At 45.5% G+C, this 24,740-nt stretch overlaps 1 protein-coding gene across 4 annotated transcripts in view; it reads left to right on the top strand.

The window, feature by feature from the left end:
- The window catches only part of LOC147900382 (kinesin-like protein FLA10), a 211,085-nt gene that overhangs the window by 78,389 nt on the left and 107,956 nt on the right, over nucleotides 1-24,740 (top strand). For 3 of the 4 annotated variants that reach the window (XR_015541331.1, XR_015541329.1, XM_087377302.1), the window contains 4 exons: nucleotides 11,454-11,615; nucleotides 22,857-23,003; nucleotides 23,180-23,329; nucleotides 23,841-24,065. Coding sequence is in view for 1 of the 4 variants with exons in the window: in XM_087377302.1 (XP_087233428.1) it covers nucleotides 11,454-11,615; nucleotides 22,857-23,003; nucleotides 23,180-23,329; nucleotides 23,841-24,065 (684 nt within the window). In the remaining 3 variants the exon portion in view is untranslated. The remainder of the gene's footprint in view (nucleotides 1-11,453; nucleotides 11,616-22,856; nucleotides 23,004-23,179; nucleotides 23,330-23,840; nucleotides 24,066-24,740) is intronic. The other variant, XR_015541330.1, reaches the window with a different exon arrangement.

Below are 24,740 nucleotides of genomic sequence, written 5' to 3'. Positions count from 1 at the left end.
TTTTGGGTCTGCCAAAACTCAATGCCAATTTAATAGTGCAATAAACCCAGATTTGTCATGCCAAATGTGTGACATAAAGCTGAATGCACTGCTGCAATTTGCTGTGTATTACTCCCTGTGAGTAGTGTGCCATCCACATAAAGCGCTAGAATGACCAAATCTGAGTTTTCTTGTAGAACATAAAGATTAGGCTTTGTATGTGTATTGACAAAGCCTTGGGACACCAGAAAACGATGTATCTTGTGATACCATGCACGGGTGCTTGTTTGAGCCCATATAAAGCTTTCCTAAGCTTTCACACCTTGTGCTCTTGTCTCTTTACCACAAATCCTTGGGGTTGCTGCACATAGACCTCTTCTTTAAGATGTGCATTCAAAAAGGCAATCTTAACATCCATCTGATAGACTCACCATCCATAATTTGCAGCAAGAGAAATGACACAACGAATGGTAGTCATTTTGGCTACCGGAGCAAAAGTCTCCTCATAGTCAAGCCCCTCTTCTTGAGCATATCCCTTGGCAACAAGACGGGCCTTGTATTTTTCCACGGTACCATCAGAATGATACTTAATCTGATAGATCCATTTGGTGCCCACAATATTTCTACCAATGGGTGCATCAACCAAACCCCATGTGGCATTCTTTTCAATGGACCTAATTTCAGATTGCATGGCCTTCTGCCATGAGATTTGTCGTTCTGCATCCTCAAACCTTTGAGGCTCAATTTCAGCTTCCATAACTGAGGTCATCAATGCAAAATTGACCTGTCCATGAGCACTTTTTGTGCTTGCCTTGGTTCTCCCCATTGTAGGCTGATCCTTTGCATCCTGAATGGTCAACCTTGCACATTTTGGAATGGATTTCTCAGTATACCGCTGGCTGTACCACTTGGAGAGTTATCTAGAGGTTGATGGACTCCACGATGGTGGTAATGTATCGAAACATTGGGCTGTTTTCCCTCACTGGCTGGCTGCTCATCTGGGACATTTGAGGGAGAATCACCCTTAACATGTGGCAAACTAAAGTATGAGAGGAGAAAAGAGTATCCTCTGGAGAACCCGTATCATCCTCAAACTGAATTATATCCAAAGGAACATCATCATAAGGTGACAAATCCACACTAGTGGGCTGCATGCATTCATTTTCAGCAAATGCAACATCTCTGCTGATTATTATCTTCTTGGTTGCTGGATCATAGAGCCTGAGGCCTTTACTTTCTATACTATATCCAACAAAAATGCATTTGATGGTTTTTTCATCAAGCTTTGATCTAAGTTGAGATGGAATCAAAGCATAAGCAACTGAGCCAAACACTCTAAAATGATGAACCTTTGGCTGTGAGCCATAAAACCTCTCAAAAGGTATCACATTGACCAATGCTTTTGTAGGGCATCTATTCTGTATGTATGTGGCTGTAGTAATGGCCTCTCCCCAAAATGCCTTTGACACTTTCTTGGATTTCAGCATGCATCTTGTCATTTCCATAAGTGTCCTATTCTTTCTCTCTGAAATAGGATTCTGCTGCGGTGTGTATGGCACGGTCTTGTGATGCTTGATCCCTAAACCCTAAACCCTGTTGCCACAATTTCATACCCTTTCTTGGGATCCTTGATCTGCATTGATCATCTTGAAACTCAACAAGCATGTGTTGATCATGGACAATAGAAGAAATTGAAATTAGATTCTTTCTCAAATCTGCGACATACCAAACATCACGGATGTATTTTGTCTTTGCCAGAATCCAAAAGGATAGGATTATCTCCCACTCCTGTGATGTCCTATGATGCATCATTTCCACATGTAACCTGTTTGCCATGAACAGGTGATATTTCCTCAAACCACTCATTTCTAGGATTCATGTGCTTAGTAGCACCACTAACCAAATACCATTTATCAATGGCAGCAACATCAATAGGCGGAGCATGTGCACTAGAATGCCCCCTGAAATGAAAGCTGTCCTGAACTGCAGCAAACACGAAGTCATCATCCTCTTGTGCAAAGTGTGCCTGTGGTGGAGCATTTGCATTTTCAGCTGATGCAATAAAATTACTGCTTGTGCCTTGCATTTTCTTCTCATTGGCAATCCGTTTCTGACACTCTGCAATAAAATAATAATTGCATCTCCGCTTCTTCACCTTAGGACCATAACTTGCATTTGTACTTGCATCCCCCTCATACTTGGGCTGATATGTATGGCTGGTCTTTTTCTGAAAATGACCTCCCCTTTTCTGAAATTTTCTCTTTCCATCGGTGGCCAGAGCTTGCTCACCTTGACGGGAGGAATAGACAACGGAGGTCCTCTCCTCTTCTTGCAACAACAGCCCAACTAGTTGATCAAACGAGAGAGGGGATGCCCTGAGCATTTTAGTCAAAGACGTAACAAATGTGCCATAGGAGGGAGCCAAGGTATTGAGAGTGATAGAGACTAATTTCTTGTCCTCTATCTCCTCATCAATACTTGCAAGCTGATCTCTGAGATCAATGATCTTGGTAATGTGCTGTGTGGTCTAACCTTCTTGCATCTTGTGCTCCTTGAGTTTTTTTGTTAATGCAATGACCCTTGCCTCATTCTTGACATGATACATGTTTACCAACTTGTCCCATGCATCCTTTGCATCTTTTCATGGCTTAATGGTTGTCATAATGTGCCTCTTTATTGATGAGGCAATCAAGAGCAAAGCCTGGGCATTTCTACGATCAAACTTCTTCTGCTCCTTAGTAGCAGGAGTGGCAGAAGTAGTAGAAGTGGCAGTGGTGGTAGAAGATGAGCTTGAACGAGCTGCACTTGGCCTAGTCTCATCACCACTCACAATGTCCCATTAATTCTTGCTAACCTGAATATTCTTGAGCATGAATGACCACAATGCATAGTTGGGTCCTTCCAACTTATCACCCTCGGTCATCATAATACCAAAGCTCTGTAAAAATAACATTGATTGCAAATGCACCTGCAAAGAAGAATGCTACTGAACGGGAAATGCCTAACTACTCTATGCAATCATTGCATGTAGGGCATCAACCACTGCTCTGCAATCAACAAACAAAATGCACTTCAAGTGCAAATGCGTGCATGTTGGCTCACCAAAAAATCCCCAAATGCACCTGTACGCCAGAAGCTAGAAAAGTTGTATGCCAAAGAAAAGCTGTATGTCAAAGACAGGTTGTACACCAAAGAAAAGCTTTACAAAGAAATGTTGTACGTCAAAGAAAAGCTATACACTAGAGAAAAGTGAAGGAGCAGAGTGCACGGGCCAGAGTAAAACCACATGAAGGAGCAAAGTGCACAGGCCAGTGCAAAACCACATGAAGGAGCAAAGTGCACGGGCCAGAGCAAAATCCACACGAATAGGTTGGAGAGAAACCGAAGCAGGATGGAAGTAGAAGCACACACTGACACCGGAGAACTTGCTTAGTGACGGGAAGCAAGGCTGGAATTGGGTGCTAGTGAGTGTGGCTTTGATACCACATGAAGGAGGAAATGGAGAAAGGTTGTGAACACAAGTGAACAAGAAGTGGTCACACAAAAACTCTAATAGAATGCTCAATGAAAATGAAGTACAAGTACTTGGTATATATCGTACTCAAGGACTATACACCAAAATAGACCAAGTCTTAGTCCATCCTACATTACCATATCATTGTATGTGCCTACAAGAGCCACTATGGTGCCAAGTTTCGTCTTCCGGGTCTCGTTTTCAGTTTCAATTTCAGTCTCAGTTTATATTTGATTTTTGTTTTAGCTCTTGAGCTCTTTAGCTTAGCATAGCACTCAGTAAGGGCCCTAGCATGCCCTTATGCTTCAGCCCTTCGAGGCTTGTATGAGTTATTTTCACTTGGTGTATTTTGTCCCGTAGGCCCACGAGGCCTCTCGAGGACGTTAATCTCTCTCTCTCTCTCTCTCTCTCTCTCTCTCTCTCTCTAGATCTAGGGCCATGGTCAAACCGGATGCAAAGATCACAGAGATCATGCCCTTCGCCACCACAATGAGAGATGACTTGATGGACACAGATACGAGACATTTTTATGTCTCATTGTTGAGCCACCATGGTGCTCGGATATGTATTTGGAACACTAGCTTTGCATGTTTGCGTTTTGAGGTTTGAGATTAGTATCTTAGCACTCAGCAAGGGCCTTAGTGAGCCCTTTGCTTCAGCCCATAGTGGCTTGTATGAGTTACTTTCTTGATTTTACTTTGTCCTAGAGACCTCCGAGGCATCCCAAAGACGTTAATACAACTCTCTCTCTCTCTCTCTCTCTCTCTCTCTCACACACACACACACACACACTTTTTTGGTAAAATCCAGTGTATTTATATTCTCATAAATTTACAAAATGGGAAGTCTCCCACACACTGACATTAGACTCCAAAAGGGAGCCCAATGGAAGAACTCAAAAACAGGTAGAGAACACTTCAAGGCTAGTAGCATCCAAGTCCCTTGCAGCAAAACTGTCATATAAGGATTGCTCGAGGGACATTTTGAAGAAAATATATGCCTGAGGAAACTGTTGACCCATCCTAGAATGCAGTCTCGGTGTCCAAATGGTCCATAGTACCCAAAAGCAAGTCCAGTGAAAGAAGAGGAGGAATGGAGACATCTGAGATGAGGGGCATCCAAACATCTAGAAGAGTTTCCCAAATCTGATAGAGAGAAACCGAAGCCACAGCAAATGAGAAACATGAGTGATCAATATGCGAGAGTGTGGGCAAGACCATAATAGGTGAGGAACTGTCTCGCATTGATGAGAGCAACGGGGGCAGGAAGGGGAAGCAATGCGGCGTGCTGCCAATTTCACCCCAATGGAAAAAGCTCCCACTATACATCTCCAAAAGAAAAGCCTCTGTTTCAATGGCAATTTGGCTTTCCAGATTTTCATGAGTCATGATTGCCACCAAGATAAAGGCCTATCCAAATTCCAAAGAGTGTTGGCATGTTTGTCAATCCATGGCGGTGGAAGAAGAAATCTGTAGACCTTCGAGGAGGTTAGATTGTGCATTGAGAGCGTATGGGTAGCAGGAGGTAAGGAAGTCAAGTTCCAGTCCATTAATCTGTCCTGTACAAACAGTGGAGGAACCGGAACAAATGGCTGCAACATAATTGAAAGTATTCTCCAAATGGACCTATGATGCAGACCCAAGGAGAATGTCCTGCAAGCTTGTGGAAATGAAAGCATACAACCTTGTTGATCCACAACATCGCCAACAAATCTTATGCCCAATTTCATGAGATTGTATGCTTTAATAGGTGCCTGTAAAGCGAGAGGCGATTCAAACACCTTGCTCCAATGGATGCTTTCCAAGCGAAAAGAATTACCATGATGAGAGGAAGCACCTGTCCATTTTGCATATGAGAGAATTCTCTTCCAATCATGAATAAAAGCAGTAGAAACAGGGCAACCAGGAATTTTCCCCTGAAATGTGGTCATGACTGCTTCCCAGTGATCTGTAATCCAATGTCCATATGCATGGGACGCCATGTTTCCACACATAGCTGCTAACATAATAGCCCATGGCTGTTTTTGCTGAAAAAAATCAGCAATCATAGTGCTCTTTCTTGCCAACATATGAACCTGGAGATTGAGAATATTCAGCCCCCCATGAGTCTTGGGTCAACAAATAGACTGCATAGGTAGTAGTCGCAAAGCCTTTTTATGAGATTTGCTTTTCCAAAATATCTCCATAGCCTGGGACATATAGGAAGCCAAATGCTTGAAAGACCAGGGAAGAAGAGGCATATAAAATTGCACATATGCCATAATGATGGACTGTACTATCCGAAGTCGAACATGTAGAGGCCAAGTGGACAAATGCCAGTATTCCAGCTTCTTGTTGATCTTTTGAAGCACCCATTTGAGCTGTTGTTGCGGGGTAATATTCCAGCCAATGGGGTAGCCTAGATGCCTGACAATAGTATGGGAAGACATAATGCGGCCTGGCCAGAGATGCAGTTCAGCAGCTATGCCAAAGTCATTCAGTGTATGCATCAAGTGAGAAAGGTCACTTTGAGAATTCGTGGGCATAAAGTATGAATCATCAGCATATGCCTGTGCAAGAAATGACTGTGCCCCTGGAATTTGCAAGCCATGAAGCTGTCCTGTATCTGCAAGATAGTCCATATGCAACAATAACGGATGGGTAGCAATGGCATACAGTAAGGAACTAAGAGGGCAACCCTGTCTCACTGAGCGGGTCATAGTCCAGGTTCTTGACAACCCACCACCAAGCAAGCACTGCGCCGTGGCCTGAGAATAGAGCGAGTAGATGATATGGACGAGCCGAGGGCCAAATCCCAATTTATGCATAGTCTGAGAGATAAAATCCCAATGGACAGTATCAAATGCTTTCGCAATGTCTACTTGCAGAATGAGAACATCTTGTTTAGAATATTTGGCATACTCAATCGCAAGCAAAGCATTGGAGATATTGTCAGTGATCTGCCTTCTGGGGACAAACCCATACTGCCTAGGATGAAGTCCTGCTTGCAAAAAGAAGCGAACCCTGAGGACAATCATTTTAGCAATGAGTTTGTAAATGACAGGCATGAGAGATATAGGCCGCCAATCAGCCATCGTCTCACACAACGTTTTTTTGGGAATCAATTTAACTAGGCCATGTTTCCAGGATGGGGGAAGAGATTGTTCTGCCCAAGCATGATTGATCATTAGAAGAAGAGTGTTCTTGAGATCACCCCAAAATGCACAGAAAAATTCAACAGTCAATCCATCCCAACCAGGAGAGCTGCTTTTGCGTAGATGACTCAAAGCATCATCCAGTTCACTAAGCATAAAAGGCTGCTCCAATGCATGAGCCTGTTCGCGAGACAATATGGGCTGGACATGCATAAGAAATTGAGACCTAGCTGCATTCACTTGCATCAAATGATCAGGCTAAAGAGAAAGGAGATGCTGGAAATGACTAGAACATTGCGATTCCAATTCTGATTTGGAAGTGGTCCAGGTGCCATCATCTTTCTTGATCGTGCAAATATCCTCCTTTCGCCTATCCGCATGGAGACTTTTGAAAAAGGCTTTGGAGGAGCAGCCCTTATCCAAAAGGGGTTTCATGCGAGCTCGGATTTGCCACTTCTTTAATTTGCGAAGATCATTTCGGTGGATGATATGAACCGCATAAGCACAAGAATCCTGTTCAGAAGAGGTAAGCTGCCAATGAGAACTGATTGCATCCATTTGCTGCTTGTGAGATTGAGCCTATTTCAGCTTGAGCCTGAGGTTTCCCATGTAACTCCGTCCATAATCTTGAATAACAGCCTGTAAGCGATGAGCAAGACTGATCCAAGCAAAATCCATATCCTCCTGAGCATGTAAGAGGAGGGGACGGACAGCCACTCTCACCATATTCTGAAATTGTTGGTGAAGCAAATAAGCACTATTAACATGGAGCAGGCGACGACCAAAAAAAGGCATATCATCTGTCAGACGTGCTATTGATAATGTCAAGCATACTGGAAAATGATCAGATAGCAAGAGGGAGTGATCAACCCATAATGTACATGTAAAATCAGCATACTGCTGAGCATGCGGCAAATACCATCTGTCAAGTCGAGCCCAGTAATGAGTAAAGGCATTGTGATGACATGTATAACCCATATCTGTGTCCCTTGTTGAGAGCCATAGATCTTGTGCATGCAGGGATGAGAGCATATCTTCCCAATGTCGAAGCTCAGTGGGGATCATGTGAGAACGATGAGTGGTATTGTTTTGAGTGGCAGGCGAGTTGTTAAAGTCTCCACACAAAAAAGCATTGGACAGCCATGGATATTGTTTGAGGGAGGCCCACATTTGAGCTCTAGTCGCAGAGGTTTGTGAGGCATAAACAGATGCTATTTCATAGAGATCAGCCTGCCAGATGCACCTGATCACCATCCATCGACCCTGAGGGTCATTGTAAGCAACCGTGGGCTGTATATTATGTTTTACCAGCAAGCAAACCCCCGAAAAGTGCATTGTACCAGCATAAAAAATATCATAACCAGCATAGTGGCCTTGCTGGCCAGCCAAGAAGTGTTGGTTGTGTTCCTGTAAAGAGATGACATCGGGATGCATTCTATGTACATAATGCCAGAAAAGTCTCCACTTATTGACATTGCAAAGACCCTGAACATTGTATGTGATGCAAGTAATTGAAGTAGACATAGAAGATATGTACAGTTAAACCAAAAAGCAGAGTAAAGTATAAGCTGTCAGGCCTCAGCCATGACATCAACATCCACCTGGCCTCCTGGATCATTAGCTCTATGATCCTCATCATTGTCACATACAAGGATGCCTCTTTTTAACACATCAACCCACAGTTGAGAAGCAAGGCTGTCAGCGGGGGTGGAGGTCTGACCAGGGGTAGAAGTTGAAGCATCCCAATGGCGAGATTGTAATGGACGTGGTTTGAGAGCGAATACCTTTTTGGGTTGCTGCCAGGCACCCTGGGGAGAGGCACGAGATTCTGAAATTTTGCCCTTCCCCTTATCCTTTTGCTTAGCTGAAACCTGAACCACATTTTCTTTGGAAGGGACAGATTTGGAAGCCACATCACCCAGTTTGGTAGGCATAGCCTTAGACCCTGGGGCATAAGTTGGGGGGGAGTATTTTCTAGAGCAATAGCTGTGGGTGGGAGCTGATGCAGGACACTGTGAGGCTAGGTGGCCAAACTTATGGCATGTGAAACAAGCACCTGCAAAAACTCCCCATTTCAAAGCAAAAACTCCCCATTTCAAATCAAAATATTTTTCACCGAGGGGAACATCCTCCACTTCTACCGCAATGGAAAAAGGGGTTGGGTGATCTGTATCCCAAAGAATACAAAAGCGATTGCGATTACCCGAAGGACGGGGTGTGCATACAACTTGCCCCAAAGTGGCTGCCAAACTTGGTAACTCAGCCCTCATATAGTCCGGAAAATCCACTACCTCAACCCATACGGGACAGTGATGTCGAATGAGGTTGTGGTAATCCTTGTTTGGCGACCATGGCATGACATGCACCATTTGTCTGCCATAGAATAAGGGCGACATCTCCAATCTGCTGACGATATGAGGCATCCAAAAAGTGCACTTTATAAAAACCCCTAGAAGCAAAGTATACTCCTTCAACAAAGCAGCCTCCCAACAATGCCTGAACCCACTGGGCCACATCATTTGCTGAAGGTAACTTTCCTGGGAAAAAAATGATAACTGCTTGCTGAGAGAACTTTCGAAGAAGAGCAACCAATGAAGGCAGCTTCAACTTGTATTTGATGGCCGGGGGAGGTTTGGCCCACTCCTTCCGGCTGTGATGAAATTCATCTTTAAGCATGTCAAAAACATAGTGAGCGTCTACAGAATCTGCAGTAGAGAAATCAACTTGCTGTCTTTTGGAGTCCCGGGTCGACTCCTTACGAGAGTAACTTTTGAACTGGTCCTCCATGAAGAGAAGCAGGGCGGGATTGATGAAATGGCACAAGCGGAGTAGAACTGTACGGACAAGGAACATGCTGAAAGTACGAACTGTACGGAATGTACGGATTGTACGGATGTACGGAATAGAGTCTGAGGGGGTTGAGTTGTACGGAAGGTGACAGGGAGCACAGAGGCTGTACGGAATGCAGAGATGGAAGGGGCGGTTGACACAAAACGGCGAGGCAGGCTGTACGGAAAAGGACGGAGGGTACGGCTATACAGCGGGGATGAAGGTCGAAGGACGAGCAGATGTGGCCGGGCTGCGCAGGGAAGATGCGAGCTGTCTGTACGGCGTCCGTACAGATGTACGGCGTTCGTAGAGTTGTACGGGCAGAGCGCGGGGCTGTACGGAAGCCTGACGCGAACCTGTACGGGGGCTTGGGGGGGCTGAGTAGCAACCCTCACGACCTCACCTCTCTCGGTTTCTACTCTCTCTCACACACACACACACACACACACACACACACACACACATTTTTTTTTGTGAATCTAGAAACGTTATATTATGAAACATCCATTTTACAACAGGGTAGTGCTCAAGAAAAGAGCCAATGCCCTATCCATCAGAAACAGTAAAAGAAAAGCTGAATGCAAGAAACATCCAAATCTTCCTCATGCAAGGCATAATATAAGGATTGTCGCAATGAGGCCTGGAAGAACTCATAAGGGTGTTGAAGAGATGAATTGAGAAATGCATGATTTCGCTGAAGCCAGAGGGTCCATAAGGCCCAGTATCTGATCCAATGAAAGAAAAGAGAATACTGTGACAAAGAAGCTGATAATTTGCCAAACATCTAGAAAAACCTCGAGAACCTGTGTGTTGGAAATCTGAGAGAGAAAAAATAGGAGATCTTGTCCAAAAGGACTCTGGAATTTGAACAAAACCACAATAAGTGCTGAATACTCTCAGGAGTATGATGACATCGTGGACAAAGAGGAGAGGCAATCCTTCTTTGAGCCAATTTCACTCCCACTGGAAAAATACCAACAATACATCTCCAGAAAAATAGTCTCTGCTTTAATGGCATTTTCAACTTCCATATCAATTTCAATTTTCCTTTCCACCAAGTTAAAGACTTATTCAGATGCCAAAGAGCATTTGCATGATGAGCAATCCATGGAGGAGGTAAAATCAATCGATAAGCCTGTATGGAAGTCAATAGATGCAAAGGCTGAGAAGATAATCCTGGACTTGGAGACTGAAGATGCCAATCTTGAAGCCTGTTTCTTACTTCCAAAGATGGAATCGGAACAAAAGGGAGTAAGAGATCTGCAATAATTTTCCATATGGGTCTATGATGCATCCCAAGATTGTATTTTTGACATGCTATCGGAAAAGAGAGGATACACCCCTGAGTATCTACCACATCATCAATGAACCAGATGCCCAACACACACACACGCACACACATGCAGGTGCGCGCACGCATGCATGCACATGCACTACTCATAAGAGGAGGCTTAATCAGAAAATTTAAGGAGCTTTGGGAGATAGAAGCAAACTTCAAGGGAGTATACTCTGTGCAGAATGTGTACCAAGTATCGAGGAGAAGACAGACGTATATTCCCCAAAGAGTATAAACACTTGAGAAGATCTGATATGAAGAAGTGACCAGAAAGACTTGCAATTTATTCAGAAAATCAGCAGATTTTATTAGGAATATGTGGGCGATAGGAAAGTTTATATGTAACATCAGATACATGTAGCTGTGTTTCGTCAGGATATGCATGAAATTCATCTCATGCTCTTCCAATGTTTCAAGTGCATAAAAACAACTCAAAATTCTTTCTAGGTCACATGTAAACTGAAGCATGATTTTAGCTTTATGTATCTGTTCCCAAATAGTTCATCCTCTAACACTTGAAGTGCCCTTCACAGGTGACCACTAATGAATAATTTCCATCGTATTGAATTCAAGTCAGAGAATCTTTGTTATGCATCACCTTGTGCAAAATGAAAAACTGATATTCTTGTTTTGAAGAACTGATGAATCAAAGCATTTTGCAGTTTGACGGTTGCCTTGGCCAAGAGGTTCTGCAAGACCAAATAATGGATAAGTGCCAAGTGCGACGGCTTCTTGATTCTGTGCTGGAAGGGTACTCCTCAGCTGTGATAGCTTGTGGTCAGACTGGTTCAGGAAAAACACACACGATGTGTGGTCGAAATGAGGTGGGTCACTGGGAATTTTGGCCGTAAGTGAAGTTAGCATAGAGAGATGATGGTATAATGTTTATGAATTTGAGGATATGTTGATCAATTTTCTAGGTTTAAAGGTTTTGAGCATGGATTGGACTTTTCTTGAGTTTTCAATGAACCTTAAGGTTGAAATGCTTTCAAATTTAAATTTCTTTTCCTGTTTATTTTGAAAATGCTCCATAGGAAGGGGGAAACACGTTCGAGGAACTGCTGCTGCTCCCCGCTCCTCCTGCTGCCCTCCTTGCTGCCCCCTCCCTCCCCTCCTTGCTTCTCCTTCCTCCCCTCCCCACATACTGCTCCCCCTGCCTCCCCCCCGACTCCCTTCCATCACTGCTGCAGCCCCCCCGCCCCCGCTCTCTGCCTCCTCCCCTGCGCGCTGCCTCCTCCCTCCCCTCCCCCCTACCTGCTGCTCCCCCCGCCTCCTCCCTCCCCTCTCCCCTACCTACTGCTCCCCCCCTGATTCCCCTCCCTCGCTGCTGCAGCCCCCCCCTGCACGCTGCCTCCTCCCCCGCGCGCTGCCTCCTCCCTCCCCTTCCCCCTACCTGCTGCTCCCCCTACCTCCCCCCCCGCCTCCCCTCCCTCTCTCCCCTTCTCTACCTCCCGCGCTGCTGCCAGCTGCTGTTGCAAGCCCCCCCCCCCCCCCCCCCCGCGCTGCTGCCTGCACAGCCCCCCCCCGCTCTTTCCTTGCTCCCCGCCCCCCCCCCCCTCTCCTCCACTCCTCCTCTCCTCTATCCTCCCCTCCTCTCCCTTCCTCCTCTCCACTTGCTGCCCCCCCTCTCTCTTTGCTGACGACTCCTCTTCTTGCTCATTCCTCTCTCTCCCACCTTCCTTTCACCCTCTCCCTTCATCTGGAGCACCCTATTCTCCTTTAGGGGTCTCCTGGCCTTCAAGAAAGCGGACGGAGTTCTTCTTTGTGTTTGAATCGGCCTTTCCCACCTCGATTGATGAATGGGTTCCCATTTAGTCAATCCGTTGCCGCCCACACCGGCCGTGAGAATTGTCACTTTCTCAAAAGACGAGCTGCAACAGTTGCAAAAGGATTTGGAGCATGAGTCTTTCACGACTCTCTTCGCACGCATCCATGGCTCCCATCCCTCTTGGTCACAAGCTAGAGATTGGATGCTCGCGGCGCTTCCCCAGGAGCTTACCCCCCACCTTAAGGATGTTCGTTTGTTGAGACGAGGTTTCTTTCAGGTGTGCCTAGATTCCCCGGACGTCACGAGAGACCTGCTACAGGCCGGGTTTCTATTTCTAGGCTACAGGAGGATATTTTTGTTTCCCTTTCAACTTGGCTTTGACCCAGTTGAAGAGGACAAGCAGGGAGTTTCTGTTTTCATCAGGCTCCCTGGTCTCCCCTTAGTTTATCACTGGCTTCTTTCAGTTATTGGCGAGAGGTTTGGTGTGGTGGCAGAGATCCCCCCTCTTCCTGGCGAGCCCTCTTCGGCTGCTGAGGCAGGCAGAATGGATGGGGTACCCAGGGTTAGGGTCATTGTCCAGGACCCTAATATTTCAGATGACCACTGTTAGAATTATAGATATAATTCAGCAGTGACCAATGTAATTTAATAAGCTAGTTAGGGGCACTTTTTTCTCTTTAAGAGGTTTTTCCCCCTAAGCGCAGTTAGTTCACTAACTATGGTTAGTGACTACTAAGGTTTTGTCACTAGGACAAAACCTTATCTCTCACTCTTTTAGTTGTACTCTCACACTCTTCTATTGCAACTAAGCTCTCAAGCTTTTAGCTCTCAGCTCTCACTCTCTCTTGCTCTCTCTCTCCCTAAACACTCACATTTGGTATCAGAGCCTCGTTGAGCTCTTGCCTCCAACCCACGCTCTTGCTGCTACATCCCGTCTGTATAGCTCAAAGCAATCCAAAGACTGTCTGTACAGTCCGTACGACTGTAGGGAATTTGTACCTGCACGTACCTTCCGTTGGTAGTTCCTTCGTACCTATCGTACCCTGCACATTTCGCTAGCTGTAGCGTCGTACTGCTCGCACCTGACCGTACAGCAAGTCCAGCACGCACGTACCAAGGGAAAAAACGCGACCTTCACCCCGCCCGCTGCTGCCCCCGCCCCTCGTGCTGCCTAGGCTCCGCCCTGCCACTCCCACCCTTCTCTCCCCGCGCCCTCCCCTCGCACCTTGGTCGCCGCCTTGCTCGCCTTGCTGCAAGCCCCCTCCGCTGGCTGAGTGCTCCCGCCTGCTGACTGGCTGCCCCCCCTGCTCCGGTTCAGCCTTGAGCCTCTCCTGGATGGCGCATCCCCAGCCTTGGCCTGCTTGTTGGTGGCTTCCTTCCCGTGGCAGTGTGGTCTTCCAGGCTGGTCTTTTGCACCCTTCTCCCTCTCCGTGGAGTAGAAAGCGTCTGGGTTGGGGGTGTTCGGGCATTTGGAGGTGTCGAGCCACTTGTGGCATGGGGCCTTGCACTTCTTCGGAGGGGAGTATCTTCGGCTTCAGCCGTCTCCCTTGCCCTGGCGGTCCTCCACATTTGCACCTTCACAGCAGCAGTAGGTTCATCTTTCAGGAAGTGTCTCTCCCTTCCCGGTGGCATTTCTTTGGCGGGAGGAGGTTTGCCCTGCACTCTCCTGCTCTTCCGGAGTTAGAGTTCTCCTCGCAGCTTTGCCCTGGCGACATCGGCCATGGCCATCCCCCAGCCGTCCAGTTCGTGCCTCTCCGTGGTGGTGGTTGTGCTGCCCTCGTCCCATCAGCATCTCCTAGTCGCGAGTGGTGCACTGGAGCTGGAAAGACCTGGCCCTTGGACAACAACCCAGAGGGGTCGCGTCGGCTGGTGGCCTCCTTGCTTGGGTCTCCAAGCTTCTCAAGACTCAGAGTTTTTCTCGAAGATTCTTTTTCCACAGGGCGGCGGCCCTTGACTCTTTCCTCAGGGATCCCTTCTCCTTTGGCTCTACTTCTTCTTGTCGTACTAGGAGGCTCCCCATGTGGGTTGAGGCCTGCAGGTGCGTGGAGCGGGCTACTGGAGTGCGGACTCGCCCCCCGTCAGGTAGTGGTTGCTCATGCTGGCAGGCCTCTTCCTATTGGCACCCTCGGGCGGGCACGATGGACGGGAGCTCAGCGGAGGAGGGATCCATACATGCTTGGATTACGAGTATCTCCAGGATTCAGCTCATCAGGGATTATTGGTCGGCCTCGATTGCTCGATGGTGACTCAGAGGAGTCATATCAGTTGATGGTTCACTGTCTCGAAGACTTTCTAGTACTTCTAGGATTCACTTCATCAGGGATCCGTAGCTTTTTTGGTTTTGCGGTTTACTGGTTTTCAGAAGACCCAGACTAGGGCTTTTGTTTTGACAGCATTTTGTAACAGTTTTATGCTTAGCCCTGTGTGGCTTGTAGTTTCGCAGGTGGGAGTTATCCCTGTGCTCCAGCATTGCTGTTGAGTCTCTTGTATTCCTTGTCTCGAAGTAATATAATTAGCCCTTCTTTTTGTGAAAAAAAAAAAAAGCACGCACGTACCTGCACGGACGACCGTACGATTTCCTTGTTGTACATGCTGCATCATCGTCGTACGTACCAGCACACCTGCAATCAGATCGTCGTACTGCTTGTACCTGTCGTACTCGTCGTACTGCTTGTACTTGCCGTACCTACTCGTACTGTACCTGCAGCAGCACCGTACCAGCCTTACATGCGTTGCCCATACCAGCATCCGTACAAGCCTTACTTGCGTTGCCTTGAGTGTCCCTACACCATCGGCCGTACAGCTGTACGGTTCTTACTCCAAGTGTGTGTACCTCGGCGTACAGGTTGTACTTGCGCACAAGCTCTTCCTTGCAGGTGGAACTTGCAGGCGATCTTTCGCAGGCACATTTTGCAGTCAGCCATTGTTTGGCTTAGTTTTTGGGAGCACATTTGGGGCATCCTGTTTGTTGCAGACATTGCAAGAAATTTGCAGCTGTTGAAGAAATTTGGGGTTGCACTTGGAGCAAACATTGCAGATTTGGTCTGAAATTTGGGCTTTTGCAGACAGAGCACAATTCTTGCAACATTTGGGGCTTTTGATCAAATTTCCCCTTTCTGTTGGGAGAGCAATTTTGGAGATTTCAGTTCATACTGCCTTTCTTGAAGTGTTTTGCAGCACTTTTGGCAGATTCTGGAGAGTTTTTGATGCTTGGACAGATTTCTGATAGTGCAAGTGCAGAAATCTGAGTTGCATTTACAGCCAGTGCTTGGCTGTGTTTTGCATTTCATTCCCAGTAAGGGAATTCAGTCTTGTATCTGCTAAAATCTCTTTCTCAGATATGGCCCAACAAAATCAGAATGATTTCCAGTTCGGTGGTCTTTCATAGGAAGACAAGTTGGATGGTACCAACTACTCCCTCTGGAGTTTTATGGTACACAATATTCTGATTTCTCGCAATTTATGGGATTATGTGAATGGGGGTGAGACACGACCAGCAGGTATGGCACCTAATACCCCTCCTCAGCAAGGAGGTGGAAGAGGTCGTGCACAGGGTGCAGCTGCAGAACAAGTTGTTGGTGCAGCTATAGCTACTACTCCAGAGCAAAAGAGATGGGATCCACGGGATGCCTTAGCTTTGTCATGCATCTCTCTTTCAGTGAAAAGATTTATCATTCCGCATATCCGGTCGTGTAAGACCTCGAAGGCAGCGTGGGATATCTTAGAAAGCATGTATGCAGCCCGGAATGATGCAAGGGTATCTTTCTTGAAAAGAGAGTTAAGTAATACACATATGGAAGAGGGTGACTCCATGTCAATCCACCTCACAAAGCTACAGGATCTCAGAGAGCAATTTTTGAACATAGATGAGATTATTCCTGATTCAGAGATGATTACTACCACTCTGAATTCTCTTTTGGAGTCTTATCTCAGCTTTCATACCTCGTTGAACTTATCATTGAGGGGGGGTGCAAATCCTCTCACTTTTCATGAGTTGATAGGACTTCTGCTTCAGGAAGAGCAGACCAGGAAAAACTTGGCTTCACGTGAAGGTGAACAAGCTATGCTCTCAAAGTTCAAGTAAAAAACAAAGGGACAGGCTAAGACATCAGTAAATCAGCCTTCCAGTGGGTCAGGCCAGCCTTCACAAGAGGCTAAAAATGATGCAAGTAAGCCCAAGAAGAAGGCATGGCTGTTTCAGATTCAGCTCCTCATGCATTTGATGTTGGGGATGCTGCAGCCAACTTTGTTGGACAGGATTATGCCTTTTTGTCTTGCATTTCAGATTCTAGGCTGGCTGCTCCTTGGGATAGTACAGCCACTTGTAATGATGATACATATGCATTTTTGACTTGCAGTTATGACTATTCTACAGATGCATCTGCTTTCAGTGTCAATGAAACACTGAATACTTGGTATTTTGACAGCGGTGCATCCAAGCATATCACTTCTAGGAAGTGTCTCTTTACTTCCTTGCATCGACCTCCCGTTGGTAAGAAAGTCACTTGTGCCAATAACTCGTCATATTCAGTACGTGGGACAGGAGAAGTTGAGCTTACTGCCATTGATGGCTCAGTTTTCAGACTTTCAGATGTCTTTTATGTGCATGGTATCACCAAGAATCTTCTTTGAGTGTCCACTCTTAACAGGGCTGGATTTCAGGTCATCTTTGAGGATGACAAATGTGTTGTCCGAAACAGGGAAAGTGATTATGCCTTGAGATTATCTGGTACTCTGCTGCGTGGGCTTTTTCAGCTTGATCTTTTTGAGAAAAGAGCAGCCCATGCTCTTGCAGTTTCTACTCCTACTGCTGCCATGCAGAATGCAGAATTATGGCATGCTCGATATGGCCACATGCATTACAATAGCTTGATGACACTTCAGAAGCACTCTATGGTTGATGCATTGCCACCTCTTGAGATACCTCCTCCACATGCTTGTGAAGGGTGCATTTTAGGCAAGATCCATAGATTCCCCTTAAAAAAGGATGGTTCAGTTAAAGCTGTACGCAAACTACAGCTTATACACAGTGATATCTGTGGTTCCATGAGGATTCCATCATTGGGTGGTCATCTCTACTTTGTTACTTTTATTGATGATTCCAATTTCACTTGGGTCTTTGGGCTGAAGCGCAAATCAGAAGTGTTCATGGTGTTTAAACACTTTTCAGCCATTGTTGAAAATGAAACCGGACTCAAGATACAGACATTCCGCACAGATAGAGGTGGGGAATATTTGTCTGCAGATTTTGATGCTTTTCTGAAAGGCAAGGGTATTGTGCATCAGCTCATAGTGAGGTTGACCCCTCAGCAAAATGGCAAAGCTGAGAGGAAAAATAGAACTCTTATGGAGATGGACAGATGTATGCTGAAAAGCAAACACATGCCTCACAAATTCTGGCTTGAAGGTCTGATGTGTGCTAACTACATTTTAAATCGGGCTCCCAGTAAGGCTTTGAAAACAAAAACTCCCTATGAGGTCTGGAATGGGAGAAAGCCTTCAGTGGATCATTTCCGAGTCTTTGGATGCCTTGCATATGCTCATGTGCCAGTCGAATTTAGGCACAAGTTGTCAGTTAAGGCAATTAAGTGCATATTTGTTGGGTACAGTGCAGAAAGCAAGGGGTACCGTCTCTACAATCCTGCTACACGCAAGATCATTGTCAGTAGAGATGTGATATTTGCGGAAAATTCAGCTCACACTCAGGTTGAATTTCATATGCCTTCTTCTTCAGGGGATGTTTTTGAGGGGTTACTACCCAATCCTTTGGGTTCCCCTGTTGATATTTCTGATGCAAATCATAATTTACAGCCACCTCCCGATGCTCGAGTTCAGCCACAAGATGTCTTGCCACCTCCACAGGCAATGGAACAGGTGGTTCAGCAAGAAATTGCAGACATACATGCAGCAAAAACAGTCCCAAACTGGCTGTTACAGACTCTCAGAGAGAGTAAGATTGGTGCTCCATTACCTGGCAGGACTCGTAGTGCAGTTTGGCACATGGAAGGTGCTAATTCAGTGGAATCAGCATATGCAAGTACTCTTCTCGATGAGGAGGAGCCTGCAACATTCGAAGAAGCAAAGGACAATGTGCATTGGATGAATGCCATGCACGATGAGTTAGAGTCCATTAAGAAAAATCAGACTTGGGATGTTGTAGACTTGCCACTAGGTAATATTCAAGCCTAACCATACATAGTAGAGTTTTCTTTTTATTTACATAAAGACTGGCTTTCCTCAAAGTACTGAACACTACTCTTAAGTGTTCACAATGCTCAGTAATACTTTTACTGAATATCAGGATATCGTCAATAAAATGTACTACGAACTTTTTGATATACGGACGTAGTAAATCGTTCATAAGCATGATGAATGTAGCCGGAGCATTGGTAAGTCCGAAGGGCATTACCAAAAACTCATAATGACCAAACGTGCTTCTGAAAGCGGTTTTATGCACATCCTCGGCTCTAATCCGGATCTGATGGTAGCCACACTTAAGATCTATCTTGCTGAAAATCATGGCTCCATGTAATGCATCTAGCAAATCATCAAACCGAGCCATCGGATACCTGTGCTTAACAATGATATTATTCAATGCTGTGTAATCTATACAGAGGCGAAACGTATCATCCTTTTTCTTCTTTAATATCACTGGCGAAGCAAAAGGTGAGAAACTTGGTTGAATTTGCCCCAACTTGAGGTATTCTTCTAGTTGTCTACGCACCTCCACCTCTTCAGTAAAACTCATTCTATAGGGAGGTCTATTTACAGGTTCTGCCCTCGGGATCAGTTCAATCTTATGTTGAACTTTCCGCTCTGGAGGTAACCCATAAGGTAGTTCATCCCTAAAACATTCAGAGAACTCCTCTGTTATAAGATTAGCCAGCTTGGCCATCTCACCACTTTGCGTAACATCATTGCTAGCCGAAGAATCATCAACCGGCTCTACCGATGCTGTGCAAAGGAATAAAAACTCTACTTGAGCTTTTCGAATTTCCATCACGGAAATCAACGGTCCCTGAGGTATATCTTTCTCACCTCGTAGGATGTAAAGCACATCATTCATCTTGAATTGATATACGTGCTTTTTTCAATCAATGGCTGGATTCTTCCTAGAATGCCACACCATACCCAGGGCTATATCTGCATGAGCAAGCTTGGTCATTTCAAAATCAAGCTTCTCAGCATAGTCCTGAATCCGAAGCTCCAACTGGGTAACCCTTTGGTCCCATACTTCAGTTGAACTTCCATCTGCCATCCTGACTGTATACGCATAGTTAGATGGACTTGCCTTTAATTTCAGCCTCTTCACGAGCTTGGAGTTAATCACATTGTGAGTTGACGCTGAGTCAAACAACACAATGACATCATGATTGGCCACTTGCCCTTTCATTTTAATTAACTCCGTATCATTAAAGGCTGTATACCCCGTTGCTGCGGGCTTAGATAGGATGTTATCAGGTGCACTCGTCACTAGCTTAGCAACAGACACACATAACAAACAAGGTACTAACCTCTGAGAAGACCCCGCTAGCTGAATCTGCATCTCTTCCGCTCTGGGACTTTCCTCCATCTCCACGTCGCATTCTGAGATCACCATCTCAGCCATCCGACGATCTTTGTTACGTGGACAATCCTTCCATTGATGAGGCTGAAGGCAGCCAAAACATAAGCCTTCTCTCCTTGCTTTTTCCCTTTGTTCTGGGTTCAAGGGAGACTTAGACCAAGCCCGGGCTGCCATTGGGGTTACTTTCCTCTTCACTCCAATGGTGGTACTTGGTTTAGGAGTTTCAGCCGGTTTCGCCTGCTTGGCTTGACCACTCGGCTGAGAACCACTCCCTCTACTAGTCCATTTCTTCTTAAACCCAGATTTCTTCGGATACCCATACTGGGTTCCGACCTGTGCAAACCCACTTGGCTTGCTGCCCTTGGCATCTTCATAGTTCAGGGCTATAGCTATTGCATCATCTAGCGTGTTCGCGTACTTAGCCCGAACTTCCATTTTTATTCGATCATTCAATCCAAATATGAAATCTTTCATTTGGATTGATTGAGGCAGGGGTTTGTCAACCTTCATTACACTCTCTCGAAACTTATCAGTGTATTCTGCCACTGATAAATTCCTCTGACGAAGGTTCCTACATTGATCCCAAGCTCGGGATGCTTCGTCAGGAGGTAAGAAGTGCTTCCTGAACTCTCTTTTAAGTCCCTCCCAAGTAGTGGATGCTGTACCATCTTTTTGTTGTTTAATCCACCACCGATCCGCTGCCTCACTAAACATGTGGGTGGCCTCACGGATCTTCTTGATGTCATTTCTCATTTCACAAATGGCGAACGCCTCGTCCCATTTGTGTAACCAGGTCTCAATGACATCGGAGCTACGGTCGTTCATCCGACCAGAATACTTCTCCGGTCTGTAATTGGCAATATTTGGCACTTTAGCCTTCCTAGGCTCGACCGTATGGACACTAGACTCCGGTTCCATTGGAGCCTTTCCCTTCTCCTCTCGAGAAGGTCTAGCAAACATACTGTGTATCGCTCTCCTAAGTTCGGACTGCCCTGCATTGGCCTGTAATTGCTGCGCTAACAACTGTTGCAAGGCATCCTCCAGCAATGCAATCCTGCCAGATAAAGTATGAGCTACTGGGCGCGACACCTGCTGGGTCGGCCGGACTCCTGATTCACCAGGGTCCCTCCTGGAAGCTCCCTCTTCTGCTTCCATTCTGTTCAATGGGTGTTTTGTTTTGTTTTGATTTGGTTTTTTTTTATTTTTAAAAACACCACTAGAAAGCTGTATTTACAAGCTGACACAATTCAGTGTACTAACAGTCTGACACAATTCCCTATACTAGGGAATTCCTGCAATCCCACATTCACACTGATCAGGCATTTAACACAGGCATATATCTCAGACCGCGCTTTTCCCTATCCTAGGGAAGCTCCTGCAAACAAACTCAACTGTAGCACATAGGCATAACCACAAGCACAATCTGTCCCTGCTACAACATCAAAGCCTCATGCAGGCTGATTACTCTCAAGATGCCATCCATGAAAGTAAAGCATCACCCGACTAAATCAAGGAGAAAAAAAAACAACACGAAACTAATGGAGGTCGAAGAGAGCTCCCTGGTCATCAACGGTTTCGTCACCTCCCTCTTGGTTCCATGCAATTCCAGCCAACAGTCTCTCGCACTCCTGCGACCAGTCTGCAATCACAGCTGATGTACAGGCTGCGGGCCACCAGCCTGTTCTGCGTCGCCTTTTCGCTCCCAACAGTGTTAGGTGGATGGTCAGACGTTCGTCCAGTTCGTCCGTCGACTAGCGCTCTGCGTTGATCTGGCGCCGTCACGAACTATCAAATGTTAGGCACTCTTTCTCTTTGTCTGTCGGGCTATTCGGGCCAAATAGTCTCCCCGCTCACGAGCTCCTGCTGTCCATCGTCACGGGCAATCAATGTCGAAGGGCCTCCCTAATTCTGGAATTACTGTTACGCCCCCCCTTCCGTTGTAGTTACGGGAGCGCCAACAGCCTCCTTTCCGTTGTAGTTACGGGAGCGTCATCGATCACGGACATCGTCAGCAGCTTCGTCGTCACGTCGCAGCGTCGTTGTGGTCAGCCTGTCGCCTCGCCACCTATGCTCCAGTCCTGCTGTCCATCACGTGAAGGTCTAATTCCTTGCCTATCCGTCGTCAGCCACCAGGGCTGTCCAGGCCTGCACTTCGAGCTCACGCTGCCCTTTCGTCATCGTCGTGCAGTCCCCTCCACTTCGTAGCCTTGGGCTCTGATACCAAATGTAAAGCACTAATATCTATTTTCTACTGCAGATCACGGGAGCAGCACCATGAATAACCTCCCAGCCAAATCTTGCTGAAGCTGACGAGCAGACAGAGAAATTCAGATCCCAAATCATACGTGCAATCCTTCTCTTCTCTCACTAGCCTCAACAAGCCCCAACTCCCTCGATAACGGTTTTCTTTAATACTTAATAGAAGTCTCTTTTTTCCAAAAAAAAAAGAAAATGCTCCATAGGCTTTTGGGCTTTTCTTTACTTTTGGATTGCGTATTTTTTCATGCACGTTCTTTTAGTATGTCCAAGAGGATGAATGCATAAGCTTTTGAGCTTTGATTTGTACACTGCATGTGTGAAATAAAATGCTTTTATTTAGTATAGGTAGTGGGTAAGTTCATTCTTGGCTTTCTTGCACCCATAAATTTATGTAGGGAATAATGGTTTGACGGATACAATGTGGGAATGTTGTAAGAAGAGATCATAGATCTAGAGCATTTATATTGGCAGGAAAGAGGCCGTGAAAATGGTCAGGATGATGGCCTGATTGCTCAGTGTGTAAACTATTTATTTGTGGCCGTGAAAGGACCATGTACAGCAGGAAATAAAAGGTGTTACTCTTTGCGGGCATCTTACTATGAAGTTTATAATGAGCAGGTATGGGGGTGACATGCTGTGCTGCCTACTTTTTCAATTTCCTACATCCAAAGCTCTTGGGGATGCTTAATTTCTTTTAGAACAAGCATTAATTGCATCGTCTATTTCAGGAAACTGAATCACTAATCTAGTTTTCCTTTTCTTGGGGGCGGTGCACTGGGGGGGTTGTGGTGCAGGTAAATGATTTATTACGGCTAGATTGTGCCCCAAGGGAGGTAAAATGGAGCTCTAAAGAAGGATACTATGTGGACAATCTTCTTTTGGTTGATTGTGAATCTGTCGATGACATTTTTTCAGTCCTGAATGAAGGAGCAAAAAATCGCAAAGTAGGTTTCAGTGTGCATGAAGTTGTTGATTTCAAAATCATCTTGTTTAAAGTACCAAAGTTGCTGTTTGTGTGTACATGCTCAGGCATCCATGGACACCCATATGTACCAACCTCTCATGCAAAAACTATCATGCAAAAACTATCTTTCAACAAAAATGAAGAATCTTTTGAGACATTGACTGAAATGAAGGATGCTGATCTGTGATGTTTTACTCCAAATCGTCTGTTCACATTCCATTCAGCACATGTTGTCTCCTAATGCATATGCCTGCCAATGCAATTTCTGTATTTTTTTCGATGCACTTGTTAAAGCTCTGCAAGCAATCTTTGTGGGTCCGGATTTCTGGATGGTTACTTGATTTTAGCCTTTTAAGCAACACTTCGCCATTCTTGAATTTCGTGTGCCAATTTCAATTGTTTTGTGGCTGCCAACTAATTGAGAGTTGTGATTTGTGATGAAGTATCTTGAATTTGTCTTGTCACAAGATATTTTGGTTTTCTTTTCACAGGTTGGTTCACATGAATTGAACAAAGACAGCAGCAGGAGCCACTGCATAATGACGCTCCATGTGGATTCGACTACTGAAATGGAAGATTCCCCACCCATTATGAGGTATGGAAAGATGCTATTTGTTGACTTGGCTGGGAGTGAAAGACTAAAGAAAAGTAGAAGCTCTGGCGATATGCTTAAGGAAACGGGAAATATCAATCGGTCTCTATTCACACTTGGCAAGGTATTTATGTTTCTATTGTTCTTGCCATTCGCACTTTGGTCAGTCTATCTGATGTGACTTTGGATGCCTCTGACTGTAATGTTACAATGAATGTAGTGAAAATGTAGATCTAGGATAGTGGTTCAGCTGATCGTGATTTTGCTTAGCTCTGAAATCTTATTTTGATTTGGCTTCTACTTTGTAAGTCTGTGATGGTAGTGGTCAATCATCACAATTGGTTCTCGACTCTCATTCCCACAAAATGGGAGTTTTACATCAGGTCCATTACCTTTAGGCCCTCATCTTGTGGTCTCACCTCCTTCGGTGGGAAGGAAGGTGGCTCACCAAACGGAAAATCAGCTTCCATGAAACAAGGCTTGCTCCCACTCTAGATCTCCTGCACTTGCGGCATCACTCCACATACTACATCTCCAATCCTCTTTTTTTGAACCCCTCACTAGTACCACCTTTTGTTCTCTTCTCTCTTGTGCTTTAGAGCATTATACTACCACAGAATAGGCAATGGAGGATCATTCCACATTAGAGATTCGTATCAAAGAATGTAATAGAGACTGTGGCAAAAATTATCATCTAATGATATATCTAAATGGTTGCCAAATGATATGATGTACCTTGACACACTCTATTGGAAAGAGAGGCTTTTTAGGTTTGATTGTGGAACAAGAATAAAGGAAT

This window comes from Dipteris shenzhenensis, chromosome 7 (assembly GCF_047967505.1).
Source record: "Dipteris shenzhenensis isolate YYH24624 ecotype China chromosome 7, Dip_SZ_1.0, whole genome shotgun sequence".
In the NCBI taxonomy this organism is placed as follows: domain Eukaryota; kingdom Viridiplantae; phylum Streptophyta; class Polypodiopsida; order Gleicheniales; family Dipteridaceae; genus Dipteris; species Dipteris shenzhenensis.
The sequence above is the reverse complement of the archived record's forward strand: the minus strand, read 5'-3'. Positions and strand labels throughout refer to the sequence as shown.